This window comes from Populus trichocarpa, chromosome 11, assembly GCF_000002775.5.
Source record: "Populus trichocarpa isolate Nisqually-1 chromosome 11, P.trichocarpa_v4.1, whole genome shotgun sequence".
NCBI classification, from domain to species: domain Eukaryota; kingdom Viridiplantae; phylum Streptophyta; class Magnoliopsida; order Malpighiales; family Salicaceae; genus Populus; species Populus trichocarpa.
In genome coordinates this window covers 685,220-701,770 of record NC_037295.2, presented here as the reverse complement: position 1 = coordinate 701,770, position 16,551 = coordinate 685,220, and the positions used below count along the sequence as shown (strand labels likewise).

Genomic DNA, 16,551 nt, shown 5'->3' with positions numbered 1-16,551 from the left:
TTCTGATATAGGTACGAGGTGTTGTATTAAACTCAATCAATCTAGAAGGTCAAGGAAGGCAACCACCGGCCAGCTAGCCACCAGCTGTGACCGACCAGCCACCAGCCGCAGCCGCCAGCCGCCTTCACACCATTGGCCGCCAGCCGCCTTCACACTTGAAGGTTGAATTATCTTGTTTTGAATTCGTGTATAAATAGCAAGCTAAGCTTATGTTATTCTGTGGAGAGAGTAGAGAGAAACACTAGAGAGAAAGAGAGAGGGCGTGTATTGTAAGCTTCTGTGTGTTTGTAAGCTTCTTGTTCTTGTAATAAAACAGTGTGTTTTATCCCCTCTGAGTGTTTCAAAGCCACCACCAGTGGTTTCTCCCACCAACAATTGGTATCAGAGCCCCGTTCGTCAGAAAACAGAAGTGTTTTTGGGAGATATCCGAATTTTCAAAGTTGTCAAAAACAAGTTTTGATCATTCCAACGTGTAGAGCTCATCCATACGAACTCACTGCCGCAACAATCAGCTCAATCGGACACCGGGGTGAGCTACACGCGCCGACTGAAGATCCGGTGACTGTAGCCCAGTCGCACCCACGCGCGCCAGAGGAAGAAGACGAGTGACGTCCACGCGCGCCATATTTGAGCCGTTAAGCCGCGCCGCGCCGAGCCGAAAGCCGAGCCTCCAGCCGCGCCGAAGAATATTCCCAAGAATATTCCTTTTTCAAGCCTAGCCGCTAAGCCGAGCCGCTATTAGCCTAAGCCGAGCCGATAGAATATTCCGCAGAATATTCCCGGTTCAACCCAGCGAACCGCCCGACGCCCAGATTTGGTGTTGTGACCGGTTCACCCATTTTCGGACCTGATTTCTACAAATTCAGACCGGTTCCCGACTATTTCGACCATTCCGGATCGATCTACAGTGTCCGTTTTGCCAAATTCAACTCCCAGAAGGAGATATAGTCATTCCAAGAGCAAAATGACTACAGAAAGTACACAAACACTCATCCCGAAGCTGACCAAAGACAACTATGATAGTTGGTGCATCAGATTAAAGGCATTCCTTGGTTCACAAGAGTGTTTGGAGATTGTACACTATGGTTATGATGAACCAGAGTTCAAAGAAGAAGAAGATGCTTTACAAGAGGCACAGAAGCAAGCCTTGAAAGTCAACAGAAAGAAAGACAACAAAGCAAAGACCATCATCTACCAAGGTCTTGATGAAGATACATTCGAGATCATAGCTTCCGCTGAAACATCACATGACATATGGGAGGCTCTCCAACAAAAATACAAAGGTGCTGACAGAATCAAGAAGATTCGTCTTCAATCTTTGCGAGGTGAATTTGAGTTATTGCAAATGAAGTCCTCGGAATCTATTTCTGATTATCACACAAGGATTATGGTGATAGTCAATCAGATGAGGAGAAATGGAGAAGCCATCGTCGATTCTCGAATTACTGAGAAAATTTTGAGATCCCTAGATCCAAAATTTGATTTTGTTGTTGTCGCCATTGAAGAGTCCAAGGAAGTGGACAAGTTGACAGTTGATGAGCTTATGAGTTCTTTGCAAGCTCATGAGCAGAAGATTGTAAAGCGAAATGGAGATAAGGCAATTGAGCATGCCTTACAAGCAAAGCTGTCTCTCAAGGACAGATATGAGCAAGGGGAGACTTCAACAAGTGGATATACCACTCAAACAGGAAGTCAACAATCCAGAGGAGGATTCCAGAGATTCCAAGGAAGAGGTTCTTGGAATACAAGCTTTAGAGGAAGAGGTGGTAGAAACACCACCAGAGGAGGTAGAGGACAACAAGCATTCACTCCTAGAGGAAGAGGAGGCGGTTACAATAACCGTGACAAGAGGAATATCCAATGTTATAGTTGCAATCAATTTGGGCACTATAGCACTGAATGCAGAAGGAAAGCTCCGTTGGAGATACGTGAGCAAGCCAACTATGCAGAGAAGGATGACACAGCAGAAGCTGCATTTCTTGTCCAACAAGAATTTGGCGAGAAACATGAAAATATATGGTATCTAGATACTGGAGCCAGCAATCACATGTGCGGCTACCGAGAGTTATTTAGTGATCTAGATGAGACCAAACAAGGTCTAGTTACTTTTGGAGATACCTCAAAGGTTCCGTTCAAAGGTAAAGGCAGCATCCCAATCAAGTTGAAGAACGGCGATTCCAGCTACATCGCCAATGTCTATTATGTCCCAGCCATAAAGCAGAACCTGATCAGCTTAGGTCAACTTTTGGAGAGAGGATATACTTTTTACTCGAAGAATTGTCATCTGACAATTAGAGACAACAATTGGAGATTAATGGCCTATGTGAAAATGTCCAAGAATAGGATGTTTCCTTTGAACATCCAGTATGATGCAGCAAGGTGTTTGAGTGCCATCACCAACAGTGAAGAATGGCTTTGGCACCTGAGGCTTGGACATCTGAATTTCACAAGTCTGAAGATGCTAGCAAGCAAGAAGATGGTCAAAGGTTTGCCTCACATTGAATCATCCAGATGAAGTCTGTGAAAGTTGTGTCCTCAGCAAACATCACAGATCCAGTTTTGCCAAAGAAGTCAACCTGGAAAGCAAAGAGGCCACTGGAGTTAGTACACACAGATGTGTGTGGCCCAATTACGCCTATGTCGACTGGACAAAATAGGTACTTCCTCACTTTTATTGATGATTTTAGTAGAAAGACGTGGATATACTTTCTGAAGAGGAAGTCAGAAGTATTCAATTGTTTTAAAGATTTTAAAGCAATTGTGGAGAAGCAAAGTGGCTACATGATCAGAATAGTGAGATCTGATCAAGGTGGAGAATATACAGCAAATGACTTTGAAGCCTATTGTACACAACAAGGCATCAGACATCAGACAACACCAGCTTATACACCACAGCTGAATGGTGTAGCTGAAAGAAAGAATCGCACGATTCTTGACATGGCAAGAAGTCTGCTCAAAGCAAAGAAGTTGCCCAAGCAATACTGGGCTGAAGCTGTATCATGTGCAGTGTATCTACTGAATCGCTGCCCAACCAGAAGTTTGCAAGGAGTCATTCCAGAAGAAGCATGGAGTGGTCACAAACCAAGTGTTACTCATCTACGAGTCTTTGGTTGTGTGGCATATGCAAAGATCCCAGATGCAAGAAGGAGAAAGCTCGATGATAAAAGCGAGAGATGCATCTTTATGGGATATGGTGAGAGAAGGATGGGATACAAGCTGTATAATCCCATCACGAAGAAGGTGATTATGAGTAGAGATGTTATCTTTGAAGAAGATAAATCTTGGGAATGGAATGATGATCAAGAAGTAGTCAAATGGATCAATATGGATTTGATCCTTGAAGGTGAAGAAGTACCAACAGTACTTGTCGAAGAACCGATTGTGCCAGCAGCTGAACCACAAAGTCCGGTGATTATACCAACAGCTGAACCACAAAGTCCGGTACACAGATTCCCTGTATTCAACAGGAGGAACACACCAGGAGCATCATCATCAACACCAGCAGCAACATCCTCGTCAGAAGGACCAAGAAGGATGAGAAATCTTGAAGAGTTGTACGATACCACTCAGGTCATGGAAGATACAACTCTGTTTTGTTTCTTTGCAGATAGTGACCCACTAAGCTTCGATGAAGCTATCACAGAAGAGAAGTGGATAGAAGCAATGGATGAAGAAATACATGCCATTGAGAAGAATGATACCTGGAAGCTGACTTATCTACCAGAAAACAAGAAAGCAATAGGTGTCAAATGGGTTTACAAGACAAAGAAAAATGCAAAAGGAGAAGTGCAAAGATACAAAGCCAGATTAGTGGCTAAAGGCTACAAACAGAGAGAAGGCATTGACTATGGAGAAGTATTTGCTCCAGTAGCCCGGCTAGAGACAATCAGACTGATGATCTCACTAGCTGCACAACATAGATGGAAGATCTATCAACTCGATGTGAAGTCAGCATTTCTGAATGGCTTCCTAGAAGAAGAGATCTATGTTGAACAACCACTTGGATACATTGAAGCTGAAAATAAAGGCAAAGTATACAAGTTGAAGAAAGCTCTCTACGGTTTGAAGCAAGCTCCGCGTGCTTGGAATACCAGAATTGACAGGTATTTTCAAGATAATGGATTTGAGAAATGTCCATATGAACACGCCATATATGTGAAGAAAGGAGCAAATGGTAGCATCTTATTTGTGTGCCTGTATGTTGATGATTTGATATTCACCGGCAACAACCCTACCATGTTTGACGACTTCAAACAAAACATGGTACATGAGTTTGAGATGACTGACATTGGTCTAATGTCACATTTTCTTGGCTTGGAAGTAACGCAGAAAGAAGAAGGGATTTTTGTATCCCAAAGCGGTTACGCCAAAGATATTCTTGAAAGGTTCAAGATGGAAAGCTGCAATCCGGTATCAACTCCAGTTGAGAATGGAGTGGAATTGAGGAAGAGTAAGGTTGGAAATGTTGATCCAACTTACTTCAAAAGCTTAGTAGGAAGCTTAAGGTACTTGACATGTACCAGACCGGATATACTCTACGGAGTCGGACTCGTCAGCAGATACATGGAGACGCCAGACCAATCTCATTTGAATGCAGCCAAGAGAATTCTTCGCTACATCAAAGGCACAATGAATGAAGGTATGTTTTATACCTCAAGTAAAGATTTTAATCTTGTAGGCTACTCGGATAGTGATTGGGGTAGAGATTTGGATGAAAGGAAAAGCACAACAGGGTTTGTCTTTTTCATGGGAGACACATCTTTCACATGGTCATCCAAGAAGCAATCGATTGTAACATTATCAAGCTGTGAAGCTGAGTATGTTGCTGCCAACTCAGCCGTATGCCACTCAATATGGTTAAGGAATATGCTGAAGTTTTTGGGATTTCCTCAAGAAAATCCTACGGGGATTTATATTGACAATCGATCAGCAATCGCATTGGCAAAGAACCCAGTGTATCATGAGAGGAGCAAACACATTGATACACGTCATCACTTTATCCGGGAACATGTGAAGAATGAAGAAGTCCAACTGATATCTTGCAACACAAATGATCAAGTTGCTGACATCTTCACAAAGCCATTAAAAGGAGAAGCATTTATCAGAATGAAGTTCATGCTTGGCATGACATCCCTCGATTGAGTTTAAAGGGGAGATTTGTTGTATTAAACTCAATCAATCTAGAAGGTCAAGGAAGGCAACCACCGGCCAGCTAGCCACCAGCTGTGACCGACCAGCCACCAGCCGCAGCCGCCAGCCGCCTTCACACCATTGGCCGCCAGCCGCCTTCACACTTGAAGGTTGAATTATCTTGTTTTGAATTCGTGTATAAATAGCAAGCTAAGCTTATGTTATTCTGTGGAGAGAGTAGAGAGAAACACTAGAGAGAAAGAGAGAGGGCGTGTATTGTAAGCTTCTGTGTGTTTGTAAGCTTCTTGTTCTTGTAATAAAACAGTGTGTTTTATCCCCTCTGAGTGTTTCAAAGCCACCACCAGTGGTTTCTCCCACCAACACGAGGCACAGTTTGTCCAATCTATTGTGGAGAACGTCTCAAAGACTTTGGATCGAAAAATATTTCATTTGCCTTTTCATTTCATTGGTAGAGATTCTGTAATACAATATATCAACTCATGGTTGCAAAATAGGTCCCATAGTGCTGCCATTGCTTTACTCTATGGAATTGGTGGAGTTGGAAAGACTGCCATAGCCAAGAATGTTTATAACCAGAACTTTTATAAATTTGAAGGAAAGAGCTTTCTTTCAAATTTTAGAGAAAGGTCAAAGGAATTCAAGGGTTTAGTTTGCCTACAGAGGCAACTTCTTTCCGACATCCTAAAAAAGAGTGTTGATGAGATAAATGATGTTGATGAAGGAATTTTGAAGATTAAGGATGTAATATGTTGTCGAAGAACTCTTATTGTTCTAGATGACGTTGAGGAAAGGGACCAATTCAATGCAATCGTTGGCATGCAAAATTGGCTTTGTAAAGGAAGTAAAATCATTGTAACGACCAGAAATAAGGGTCTGCTTTCAGCTAATGATAAGTGGGTTAAGTGCAAAGTTGAACCTCTAGATAACGGAAAATCACTTGAGCTTTTCAGTTGGCATGCCTTTGGACAAGCTTACCCTGTTGAAGGTTTTGTAGAGGACTCTTGGAAAATAGTGAATCATTGTAATGGACTTCCATTGGCCCTTCGTGTTATTGGTTCTTCATTATCTGGTAAAAGTCGAGAAGTATGGGAAAGTGCATTGCATGAAATGGAAGTGATTCCAAATTGTGAAGTTCAAAAGATTCTTCGAATAAGTTACGACTCTCTCGATGATGAATACCAGAAGAACTTATTCCTTGATATTGCTTGTTTCTTCAATGGAATGGATTACAATTATGCTGTTAGGATACTAGATGGGCTCGGTATAGGTGCAAGATTCAGGATTGACAATCTCATCGATAGATGTCTTGTAGAAATTGTTGAAATCAACAGTGATAAAAGGTTGTGGATGCATCAACTCGTAAGAGATATGGGAAGGGAAATTTCTCGTCAAGAATCACCCCAGTGTCAAAGAATATGGCATCACATGGAAGCTTTTACAGTTTTGAAAGAAACAAGTGTAAGTACCTGTTTTTGTTTTCCTATCTGCATGGTATTTAGGCGTCTTAAAATGTTCATGCTTTTACTATTTTGAAAGAAACTACTGTAAGTACCTCATTTTGTTTATTCTTTTACTTTCTTTTCTCATATACTTTTAATATTTTTGAAGCAGGATGCTGAAAAATTGCGTGGCCTTACCATTGATATGCATGCATTAATGGAAGATAATTGTACCAAAGCTATCTGTGGTGATTCAATGGTTCGCCACAAGCATAACTTCTTTCAACATTATCGTCTTCCTACGTTCCCCTCTCGAGAATGGCTTTCTGACCTTTTCTTCGGGGAACAAGTACAAAGTGGTCAAGCAAGTTTGTTACCCGTCCTCAGCACGGATGCTTTGAGAAAGATGCAAAATGTAAAATTTCTCCAACTAAATTACCTGAAGTTCCATGGAAGTTATGAACACTTCCCTAAGAATTTGGTATGGTTATCCTGGCATGGATTCTCTTTGAGATCCATACCAAACCAATTATGCTTGGAGAAGCTTGTGGTTCTTGATTTATCCAGAAGCAGTCTAGTTGATGCTTGGAAAGGAAAATTGGTATGTATCTAGTCTCTCTCCATAGCTATTTCTCTTATTTTCAATTGAAAACAACTAAATTCGGGTGTTTTTGCAGTCTCTTCCAAAATTAAAAATACTTGATCTGCGTCACTCACATGGCCTCATTAGAACCCCAGATTTGTCAGGTCTGCCAAGACTTGAAAATCTAATACTTGAAGACTGCCTCCATTTGGCTCAGATTCATGATTCTATTGGAGATTTACATTGTCTCATGATGTTAAATCTGAAGAATTGTAAGAGTCTCGTGGAGCTTCCAGAAGAAATGAGTAGATTGAATTCACTTCAAGAGCTTTATTTAAATGGTTGCTCAAATCTTGACAGCCTGAATATGGAGTTAGAGCATCATCAGGGACACAGGTTGCTTCAAAGTGATGGATTTGTTGCTAGTACATCATACATTTCATCTTTGTCGTTGAAGCTATTGTTTCCCTCTAGGTTTTCAGCAAGGAAAACTTCGAGATTTACATTGCCACACTCCTTGACGAGACTAGATTTAAGTGGAACTCCAATTCGTTTTCTTCCGGAAAGCATTAAGGACCTCAGTCCACTCATAGCCCTGACTTTAAGAAATTGCAAAATGCTTCAGACCCTCCCAGAGCTTCCATCCAATTTGTCTTCGTTAGACGTGTCTAGTAGTTATTCACTGCAAACAGTTCCAAATCTAATCCCTTGGACTGTAGTATATGATTGTGATCAATTAGTTGACATCCAAGATTCGATGAAGCTAGAATTAATCCAAAAGGCTGACTCCCACATGTTCAGAATAATGGAAACGGTCAACGCTCAAATACAGCCCTGGATATTTCAGGTCCTCACACACCCGTTTTATTGTATTTCAAATCTACATTTGTGTACTTCTCCTGGAAAATTCTTCCTTTGCTCATTTTATAATGGACATCGTTTTGATGGTACAGGTAACAGTTTTTAAGGGCGTATTCAACGTTGTCGTAGCTGATGAAGATGGGATGTTTAAGTTTTATGAGGAGGAAGAAGAGGAGTGGATCATTCAGAAAGAGTTTGTGGGCTGCCTGTCATTTCAAATAGCCTCACCTGCTGCGCACCGGATATATGGTTTTAATCTATTCACAAGGTTTTGTACCACGTCAGAAACCCTTCTCTGTGGTTCTGTTTATCTCGAAATCAGAAACAATACCAGTGGTCGATCCTTGTTTTGTCCCGCCTCTTTCTTTCCTAGTGGCTACAAGCACGGGAATGCTGTACTCCAATCGCTAAGCCACTGGAAATTAGGGGGCGATGATCCTACATTTGACAATGGTGATGACGTGAGTATTTCAGTGCTTCCACTTGATCCAACTATTCAAATAATGATGGTTGGTGTCCTATGGTTGCATGAAGAGGAAGGAAATGGTGATGATGATGATATCCAATCAAAGAATAAAGTTATCACATCCCAAAGTAGTAGCTCATCATACAGGGAAGTTATCACAACCCACAACAGTAGCGATGATGATGATGATGATGATGATGATGTACATCTAGCCAATGTAGAAACAGCTTCTCATATTTTTAGGAATTATTCCTGTGCTGCGCGTTATAATCCTGTGCTGCGCGTTATAATCCTGGCAACTTGGAAGTATGTTCGTGGTTATTTGAAAAGAAAGGTGAGAGGGTATTAATAATCTATTATATTTTAAAGCAATTAGATATTTGGTATTATATTTTAAGGCTTTAATAGTCAAGGCTTCCTCACAAAGTTCATGTCATTATCTAGTCTTTTTTTTATTGTAACCACTGTTGATTAGACTCTGCAATTTTTTTTTTTGTTTTTGTCATTTGATATTGATGAGTTTTGTGCTTATTTTTCTCGGTAGGGATATTGGAAGAAAAAGGGAGGCATCTTTGTTTAGCCTCTTGCATGGTTGGTGGCGCTGTAAGAGAGAGGGGTTGATTCTTTCGAATTGCGGAGGAGATCAGCGAGCAACAGATTATCTCGTGACACATTTGTCTTCACTCAGGTCTGTATTGTTTTTACATTTCAACTTATTTTCTTCGATGTGATTGTTTGAAGATTCTTTCAAGGCTTTTTAAGGCTTATTATATAATGAGATATTCTTTTGGATGAGATTATATGAGATTAATTCATTTGCCATGGCACGAAATTGTTTATTTTCAGCATTTTTGTGTTTGCTGTTAAAGAAATCATGGTCATTGTCTTTTTGGTGTTGGTTCTTGGTTTTTGTAAGATAGTCTGTTTTAATTATTTGTAAGGCTGTAAAAAAAAAGAAAAAAAAAAGACATGTTTATGGTTTTCTTGGTTTTAGAAAATATGATTTTATCAAGATAAGTCTTTGAAAAATAAGGTGTGGCTGCCACCTTCCAATCACTAGATTTTCTTTTATGGGATAAAAAAACAGTAAATTACTCCATAGAGTACATGGTAATGATTAACGCGTGTTAAGGGTGTAGTTGTTGGGGTCTCCATTGACAAAGCCACCATGGTGGTGATGAACCTTGGTGGTGAAAGTGTTTCAAGATGATAATGACAACACACAGTAGCCAAGTGACATGGAGGATGGAGAGGGATGGAAAGTTGATGATGGCTTTGGAAAAAAGGCAGAGCTTTATTTGTGGCAGTGTATAGTAGTGCTCGACTAAGTGTTTCATGGCTCTGCTTCTTCTTCATGCTAGCATTGATGTTCATCATTTGTCCTCTAATTTTTCAGGTCTGGTAGCTGCAGTTTTTCTTGCTTGATTTAGAGAGGGGCTGCTGGATTAGTGTTTGAGTGTTGCAGCTTTCCTTCTTCAGTTTTGTTTTTTTTCTTCCCCTGCATGCTTCCTCATGGGTTCTGTTTTGTTGCTCCAATTTTTTTCTCTTTGGTCTTGCTTAATCTATGTCTTTGTGGTTTGCTCTTTTTATGAAAGATTGATGACTTTGCTTTTGCCTTTTTCCAGTTTATTTTATCTTTAACAGCTTCCATTCTTCCTTCGGAGATGTTGGTTAGGTTTCTTTGTTTAAGTTGATCTCTTTAGGCAGATTCGCTTCTGTATTTTTATTTTTTTTTGCCTTCTTTTTTCCCCTCCTATATGTTCATGCCCAAATTTAGGCATTGTTTGCTGTATTTTCCCTACAATGTTTGTTTAAATTCAGGCGATGGTTCATGTTTATGTAGATTTTTGTGTAGAAATTTCTTCATCCCTGTCATGTTAAATAATTTAAGGGTTTCAAACTCTTTATAGTTTATGCTTAACGAGATTGTTTGAAGCATGGTCGAAGGGAAAATTTCCCACCTGCTACTGTGGGAATATAACAATGGCTTCTGTTACTCAGTCAAAAATAAAAGAGTGAATACCATAAGCATGGGTATTGCTAGAGCTAGGAATTCAATATCAATACTTTTGCTTGAATGTTATTTATGGTTATGACTTATTCTTTTCCATTTTCACAGTTTGGGTGTTAGATTGGAAGGCAGCAACACACCAGCTTTTTGGATATATAGTCGCCTTGATGCCCTACTCTCGATTCAGTTCATATGGCTGATTTCTATAGTTTTAATCTATGAGCAATTTAAATGCAGTAAGTGCAAAGTGTTCTTCAACCAATACTACCAGTAGGCTTTTTTAGCATGAAAACTGTGAAAAAAATAGATATCAGTTGTGGATTGTGCATTTAGTGTAGGTCTGCTTAGAAGCTGAGATGAGAAGATGGAGGCTTAAGCTGAAGCAGACCATGGAAATGTACAGCAGTACAGCTTGCAAAGAAGCACTTTCTGCAAAAACGAAAGTAGTTACATTTCATCATCAACTGCACGAAAAGTTTGAAAGAAGTTCGCTGTCATTGAACTCAATCCTGCATTTGAACATGGACTCAATTGGCTCAGGAAGGAACTTAACTGAAGATATCAACGTCTCACAATTGAAGATATCAACGTCTCCAAAGATTACCCCTGCGAAGTGCGGGCATCAAATCTAAGAGTATATATATATATATTTATATAAAGGTTCATAAAATTTTCTTCACGTACGGCTCATGAACTTTTTTTCATTCAAACCCGCTGGGGCTAAAAAATTATGAAATCCAATTCTCAACAATCAAATTGTTGAAGAATAAAATAAAAAAATTAATTTCAAAAAAGGAAAAAAGCAAAAAAAATCATTGAAATGAATGAGGACCAAATATGTCACAAATAAAATAAAATAAAATAATGTAAAAGGCCTAAGCCAGTCTAAGTTAGCATGATAAATTTGCCCTAGGTCGTGATGTTGGGTTATCCTCATAGAAAGTACATAGAAAAAAATAAAGAAGTTCAATCCTTAATAAACCTAATATTGAAAAATAAAATTAAAAATAAAGATTGTTGTAAAAAAAAGACCAATGACAACCCAGGCTAACATTTAATACCCGTGACCTAGGTCATAAGATCAAGATCACCACCGCACCGAGAAAAATCACACAAAACCAAATTATCAACCAATCTAATGTTAAAGGACAAAATAAAAAAAATCAATTTCAAAAAACGATCCAGAGTTATTATAAAAAAAATCCAAAGAAAAAATAAAAATAAAAATATAAGGATGAAATCTGACTTAAAAATAAAATGAAATAAAATGATGGGGGATTAAATTGAAAAAAAAATTCAATTAAGAAAAGGATATTAAAAAAAAAATAATAAGAATAATTAATATTTGATATAAAATCAAATATAGCTAATTGATAAGAGATGAAATTATAAAAAAAAAACAATAAAAAAAAGATTCAAAATAAATAAAGACCAATCAAAAGAATGATGACTACAATTGAAAGAACAACAAAATGGGAGGATAACTTTGAGTTTTTGCTTTACCAGTAATCCCGAGGAGATGTGAGAGAAAAGAAAAGGGAGGAGGAAAACAAATTTCATTACAGCCAAACCGCCACGAATAACGTCCTATGCATCACCTCATCGGTTGTGCCACCATTAACGCTTTAGAGGACATGGTGGTTGCTTGTTTTTTACCGCTGAAAGACACCACACACCCCGCCTAAATGGTACGAGTGGTATCCACTTGATGACACATTTGTTATGCGTGTTGGCCTTTTTTTTTTATTAATATTTTATATTTATTAAGAGATTAATTTGCTCATCTTTCAAATGGATTATAAAAAAAACATGATAAAAATATAAGAAAAACCTTTGACGATAGTTTTAATTTATTTGCTTTTTAAAGCAATGTAGTCATTTTACTATTCTAGAAAAGGGTATGAAAATTGAAAAGCCCCTAGACCTCCATTTTGAAAAAAAAGCATCTTTAAGTGTAATTAAGTTATTTCAATGTACATCTAAAATGTTCTAAGACCTATATTTGCTCTTGATTAATACGATAATAACAACGTGTTCCATGAAAAAGACTATCTTATTCCTAATAATTACACTGTAGTTAATAATGTAATCCATATAAAAAGATTATCTTACCCCCAATGTACATTTTCATATCTCTAATTTAATTTTAAAAAATTTTAATTAAAAATATTTATAGTTGTTTTTGTAAATCTGACTAATTGAACTTAAAATATCTATTTTACAAGTACTTTTAAACCAACTCTCGAATCGAAATTTCATGATTCATTTGTGCTGTTAATCTTGAAGTTACCTTTCTTAATTTTGGAAAAAAGAATTTTCAAAACAGAAGTTTTGAAATAAGCCTACATGCAGTATACGTAAGTACACGGGTAAATACGTAAGCATATAGTGTGGCAACCAAAATGGTGAACATATATATTGGACATCCTGGGAACGTACGTAGTCTAATGTTTAAAATGTGAAGCTAATTAATTTAATAAAATCAATATTGTCAAGGTCAAGTGAGACAGTGCTTTTGTAACGGTTTGTCAAAGACGAAGAACATGGAACGATGAAACTTGTGCCAAACACGTTAATTAGATGAATGAAAAAGAGTTGAATTTGTAAGAATATGTTTATTTTAATTTATATTTTAAAAAATAATTTTTTTATTTTAAATTAATATTTTAGTTTTTAAATTGTTTTGATGTATTGATATCAAAATTAAATTTTAAAATATAAAAAAAATATTATTTCAATATATTTTCAAATAAAAAATACATATCACTACCTTTCACTACTATAATACTAAATAAGCTATAAATTATAAATTCTCTACTATAATACTAAATAAGCTATAAATTATAAATGTGAGAGGTGGAGAAAAAGAGAGAGAGTGACTAAGTAGTGACCCTTAGTATGAATTGTAGGAATAATATAGTTTATTAGGAGAAAGGAAATTGCTGGTATGCTGAAGGGGAGATTCACCTACACCTTATAAGTTGTCTATTTTTGTGTTTTTTCTTCCAAACTTTACCTAATTAACTATTTGTAATTTTTTCAAAGCCTAACATGGTTTAATTGATTTTGATTATAAGGCCGTATATATTGAATTGGACCGCTCCACTAATATCTAGTAGCTGTACACAGATTATAATATGAAACCATGCAATTCCCTCCAAATTAATTAATTTTATGCGAGGGCTCCAACTTTTACTGTAGATTTATTATAGTCACAAGGAGTCATTATAGCCGTGAAATGATGAGTTTTGCTACTATTAACATAACATAATTTGCCAACGAAGCAAGGTTATAATAGTCATTTAATTATTTGCACAATAAAATGACTGCTACGTCTCTAGAGACAAAACTTTCAACACTGGTGGCAATTTAATAACTCGGATGCATATATATCAGAATTGCTTTTGCCCTGGGTTAAGAAGTGTTTTATCTTTTCAGTATTTTTTTTTTTTTTTGGTAACCATGGAGCTTCACCCAAGGCAATTTAATATTTTTGCATAAATAAAATAATAATTAATCTCAAAAAGTTGGTTGCGCATGAACCTGACACGAACATGCCCTAGGTTTTTCCACATTCTTAGGATGATGTGTACGACGCTGTCTGGCAGCAAAACTCTGGCTTTCACAATAACATTTTAATCTTTGCAACTTTACCTCCATTTTTTATCAATACTTAAAATATATTGAGTTTTGCGTCGGTGATTTTTTTTTTCCTTTGTTCTTTCTGCTTTTCTTTTGGATTTTAGAGCTTATCCTTTCATATTTTTAAAGCAATTCTTTTATTTATTTTTCTTTCAAATTGTTTTTTTATTTTTTTTATTGTTATTTGTTTTATTTTAAATTATCCATAGAATTTGAATTTTCTTTTAATTTGATCTACCTTTTGTTTTTTCACCTTTCAGATTTGATTATTATTCTTTTAATTTTTGTTTTTATTTTTTATTATTTATTTAATTAAATTATCCTTTTAATTGCATCCCTCAATATTTTATATCACTCTTTTGCTCAATTATTTTCTCAATTGCATCCCTCAATACTTTAATTAGTTTTTTTTTTCAAATTTGGTTTTTATACTTTTGATTTCTATTTATTTTTGTTTTAATCTTTTTTTTATTGGAACTTTCTTTTTCGATTACATCCCTTAATATTATATTGATCAGAATTTTATTAATCTTTTGGGTCATGGATTTAAAAGATTAGACTAGGTTGACTTAGATTATCTTTTTCCAAGCCCTTTTTAGTCAAATTTATTGCAGTTACTTTTTTATCGGTACAAGTAATTGTTTGTTTTTGCATTGCAAAAACGTTTTTGAAAAAAATTAATTAATTATTTATTTTTTTCTTTACTTCAAATTATTATTTTTTAGTGTTTTCAAATTATTTTGAGGTGCTGATGTCAAAAAGTATATAAAAAATTAAAAAATATTATTTTAATACTTTTCCGAGTAAAAATAACTTTAAAAAACAACCGCATTTCCAAACACTCTTATGAACAATTTTCAAAAAACCCAAAATAAGAAGATTTTTGAGCAGGATCAACAAAAGGGTGTATTGATCTCCACAAGGAACGGAGACCATCGCGTGCACTCTCTTGTGTTGCTATCTTTGGGTTTGATGATCCTGCCACTTCCATCTCTTTCTTTCTTCCATTTATTGTGTATGGGACTTTGCTTGCTAAATTATTATGCCAAAACAAGAAGACATCATCTTCCACCTTCATACCCACATACTCGCATCTAGCAAAAAGATTCCAAAACACATCACCACACCCACCAGACCACCTTGCAATGCATGAGAATATGACTCAGATTCGGCAGCTTCACTTCAATGCACCTGGATAAACAATTCACGTTATAGCATACTTGGCGAGCAATTATATATGCGGCGAGTACCAAGTTATCTGGCTACAATAGGCCTAAGCTCTCCCCAATCAAGAAGGATTTTGCTGGAAACAAAACCATAACCCCCAGGTGGTTTAAATGTCGAGAAAAGTTAGTCAGGCTGAATAATCTCAACAGCTGTATTTCTCATTATCATCCCTCCTCAAACGCATCCCCATCGTGACCATGCTTTATCAGAATCATCGCAGAGAACTTTTCAGTGATAGGAAATTGAATATGCAATCCATCCTCCCGAGTATTAAACCTTCCTTCCGAGATCTAACCATCCAAAATTCTTCTGTATGTCTTTCCCGAATTTTTGCATGCTTCTTTTGTAGTTGTAGTACCAGTTTGAGGAAACCTACTTATGTTTCTCAGCCTTAGAGTTCAAGACAGGACTCTGAGTTAAACACTCTGCATTTCCAACATGAGAAACTCTCTCTCTCTCTTGGCATAAGTTTATCTTCTAAAGACACCAGCGGAAAGCAAGTTGACTTTTGATGGCTCGTTGAACTCCTCCACCAATGATAACATTGTTGGGGATTCCGACTCCCCTAGCGCGGACCAGTGATGTACTGATAGTTGCTCAAAGGAGGCTAAGCACACTGGAACACAAAATTTAACGTGGTTCGGCAAAACCGCCTATATCCACGAGAGAGTTCATATTATTAGAGATATAGAGAAAGGATACAATACAAATACATGGAGAAGGAGGATCACTTCACTCTACTCTACTCCCAGCTCTCACACACTTATGTTGCAGCTGCTGCAATGGCAGCAAGGCTGCTGCCATTGCAGCTCTTCTCTCTTTTCTCTCTATTCTCTTCACACACTCACGTTCTCCCTCTCACATTTTGCTCTCTCACGTATGCCTATTTATAGGCAAGTATGGTGGCTGCATTAATGGTGTCAGCACATGGGTTGCACCATTTTGTCAATGGTTGGTGCAACTACCATTGACAATGGCAACCCTCTCTTCTTAGGGTAGGCTGCACATGTTGTTGCCCAATAAATGACAATATCCCAACAATCACCCCCTTTGACATTTATGTGGGGCAACTGTCCGCTTGCTTCTTCAGCACCACAAGCTTGCAACTCGCAGCTCTTCCAAGCTTACCATTCTGAGAGCGTCTTCAACACAAAATTCCCCTTCGAGCGTA

General features: G+C 37.3%; 3 protein-coding genes across 3 annotated transcripts in view; all 3 read left to right on the top strand.

Annotated features, from left to right (window-relative positions):
• The window catches only part of LOC18102848 (disease resistance protein RPV1), a 58,168-nt gene extending 46,768 nt beyond the window's left edge, over positions 1 to 11,400 (top strand). Inside the window, exons 6-8 of the mRNA XM_052445384.1 lie at positions 9,045 to 9,188; positions 10,620 to 10,747; positions 10,850 to 11,400. Coding sequence (XP_052301344.1) covers positions 9,045 to 9,121 — 77 coding nt within the window. The 3' untranslated portion in view covers positions 9,122 to 9,188; positions 10,620 to 10,747; positions 10,850 to 11,400. The remainder of the gene's footprint in view (positions 1 to 9,044; positions 9,189 to 10,619; positions 10,748 to 10,849) is intronic.
• The window catches only part of LOC18111198 (disease resistance protein RPV1), a 56,040-nt gene that overhangs the window by 16,542 nt on the left and 22,947 nt on the right, over positions 1 to 16,551 (top strand). The gene's annotated exons all lie outside the window — the stretch shown is intronic.
• The window catches only part of LOC18095349 (disease resistance protein RPV1), a 44,231-nt gene that overhangs the window by 16,433 nt on the left and 11,247 nt on the right, over positions 1 to 16,551 (top strand). The window lies entirely within an intron of this gene.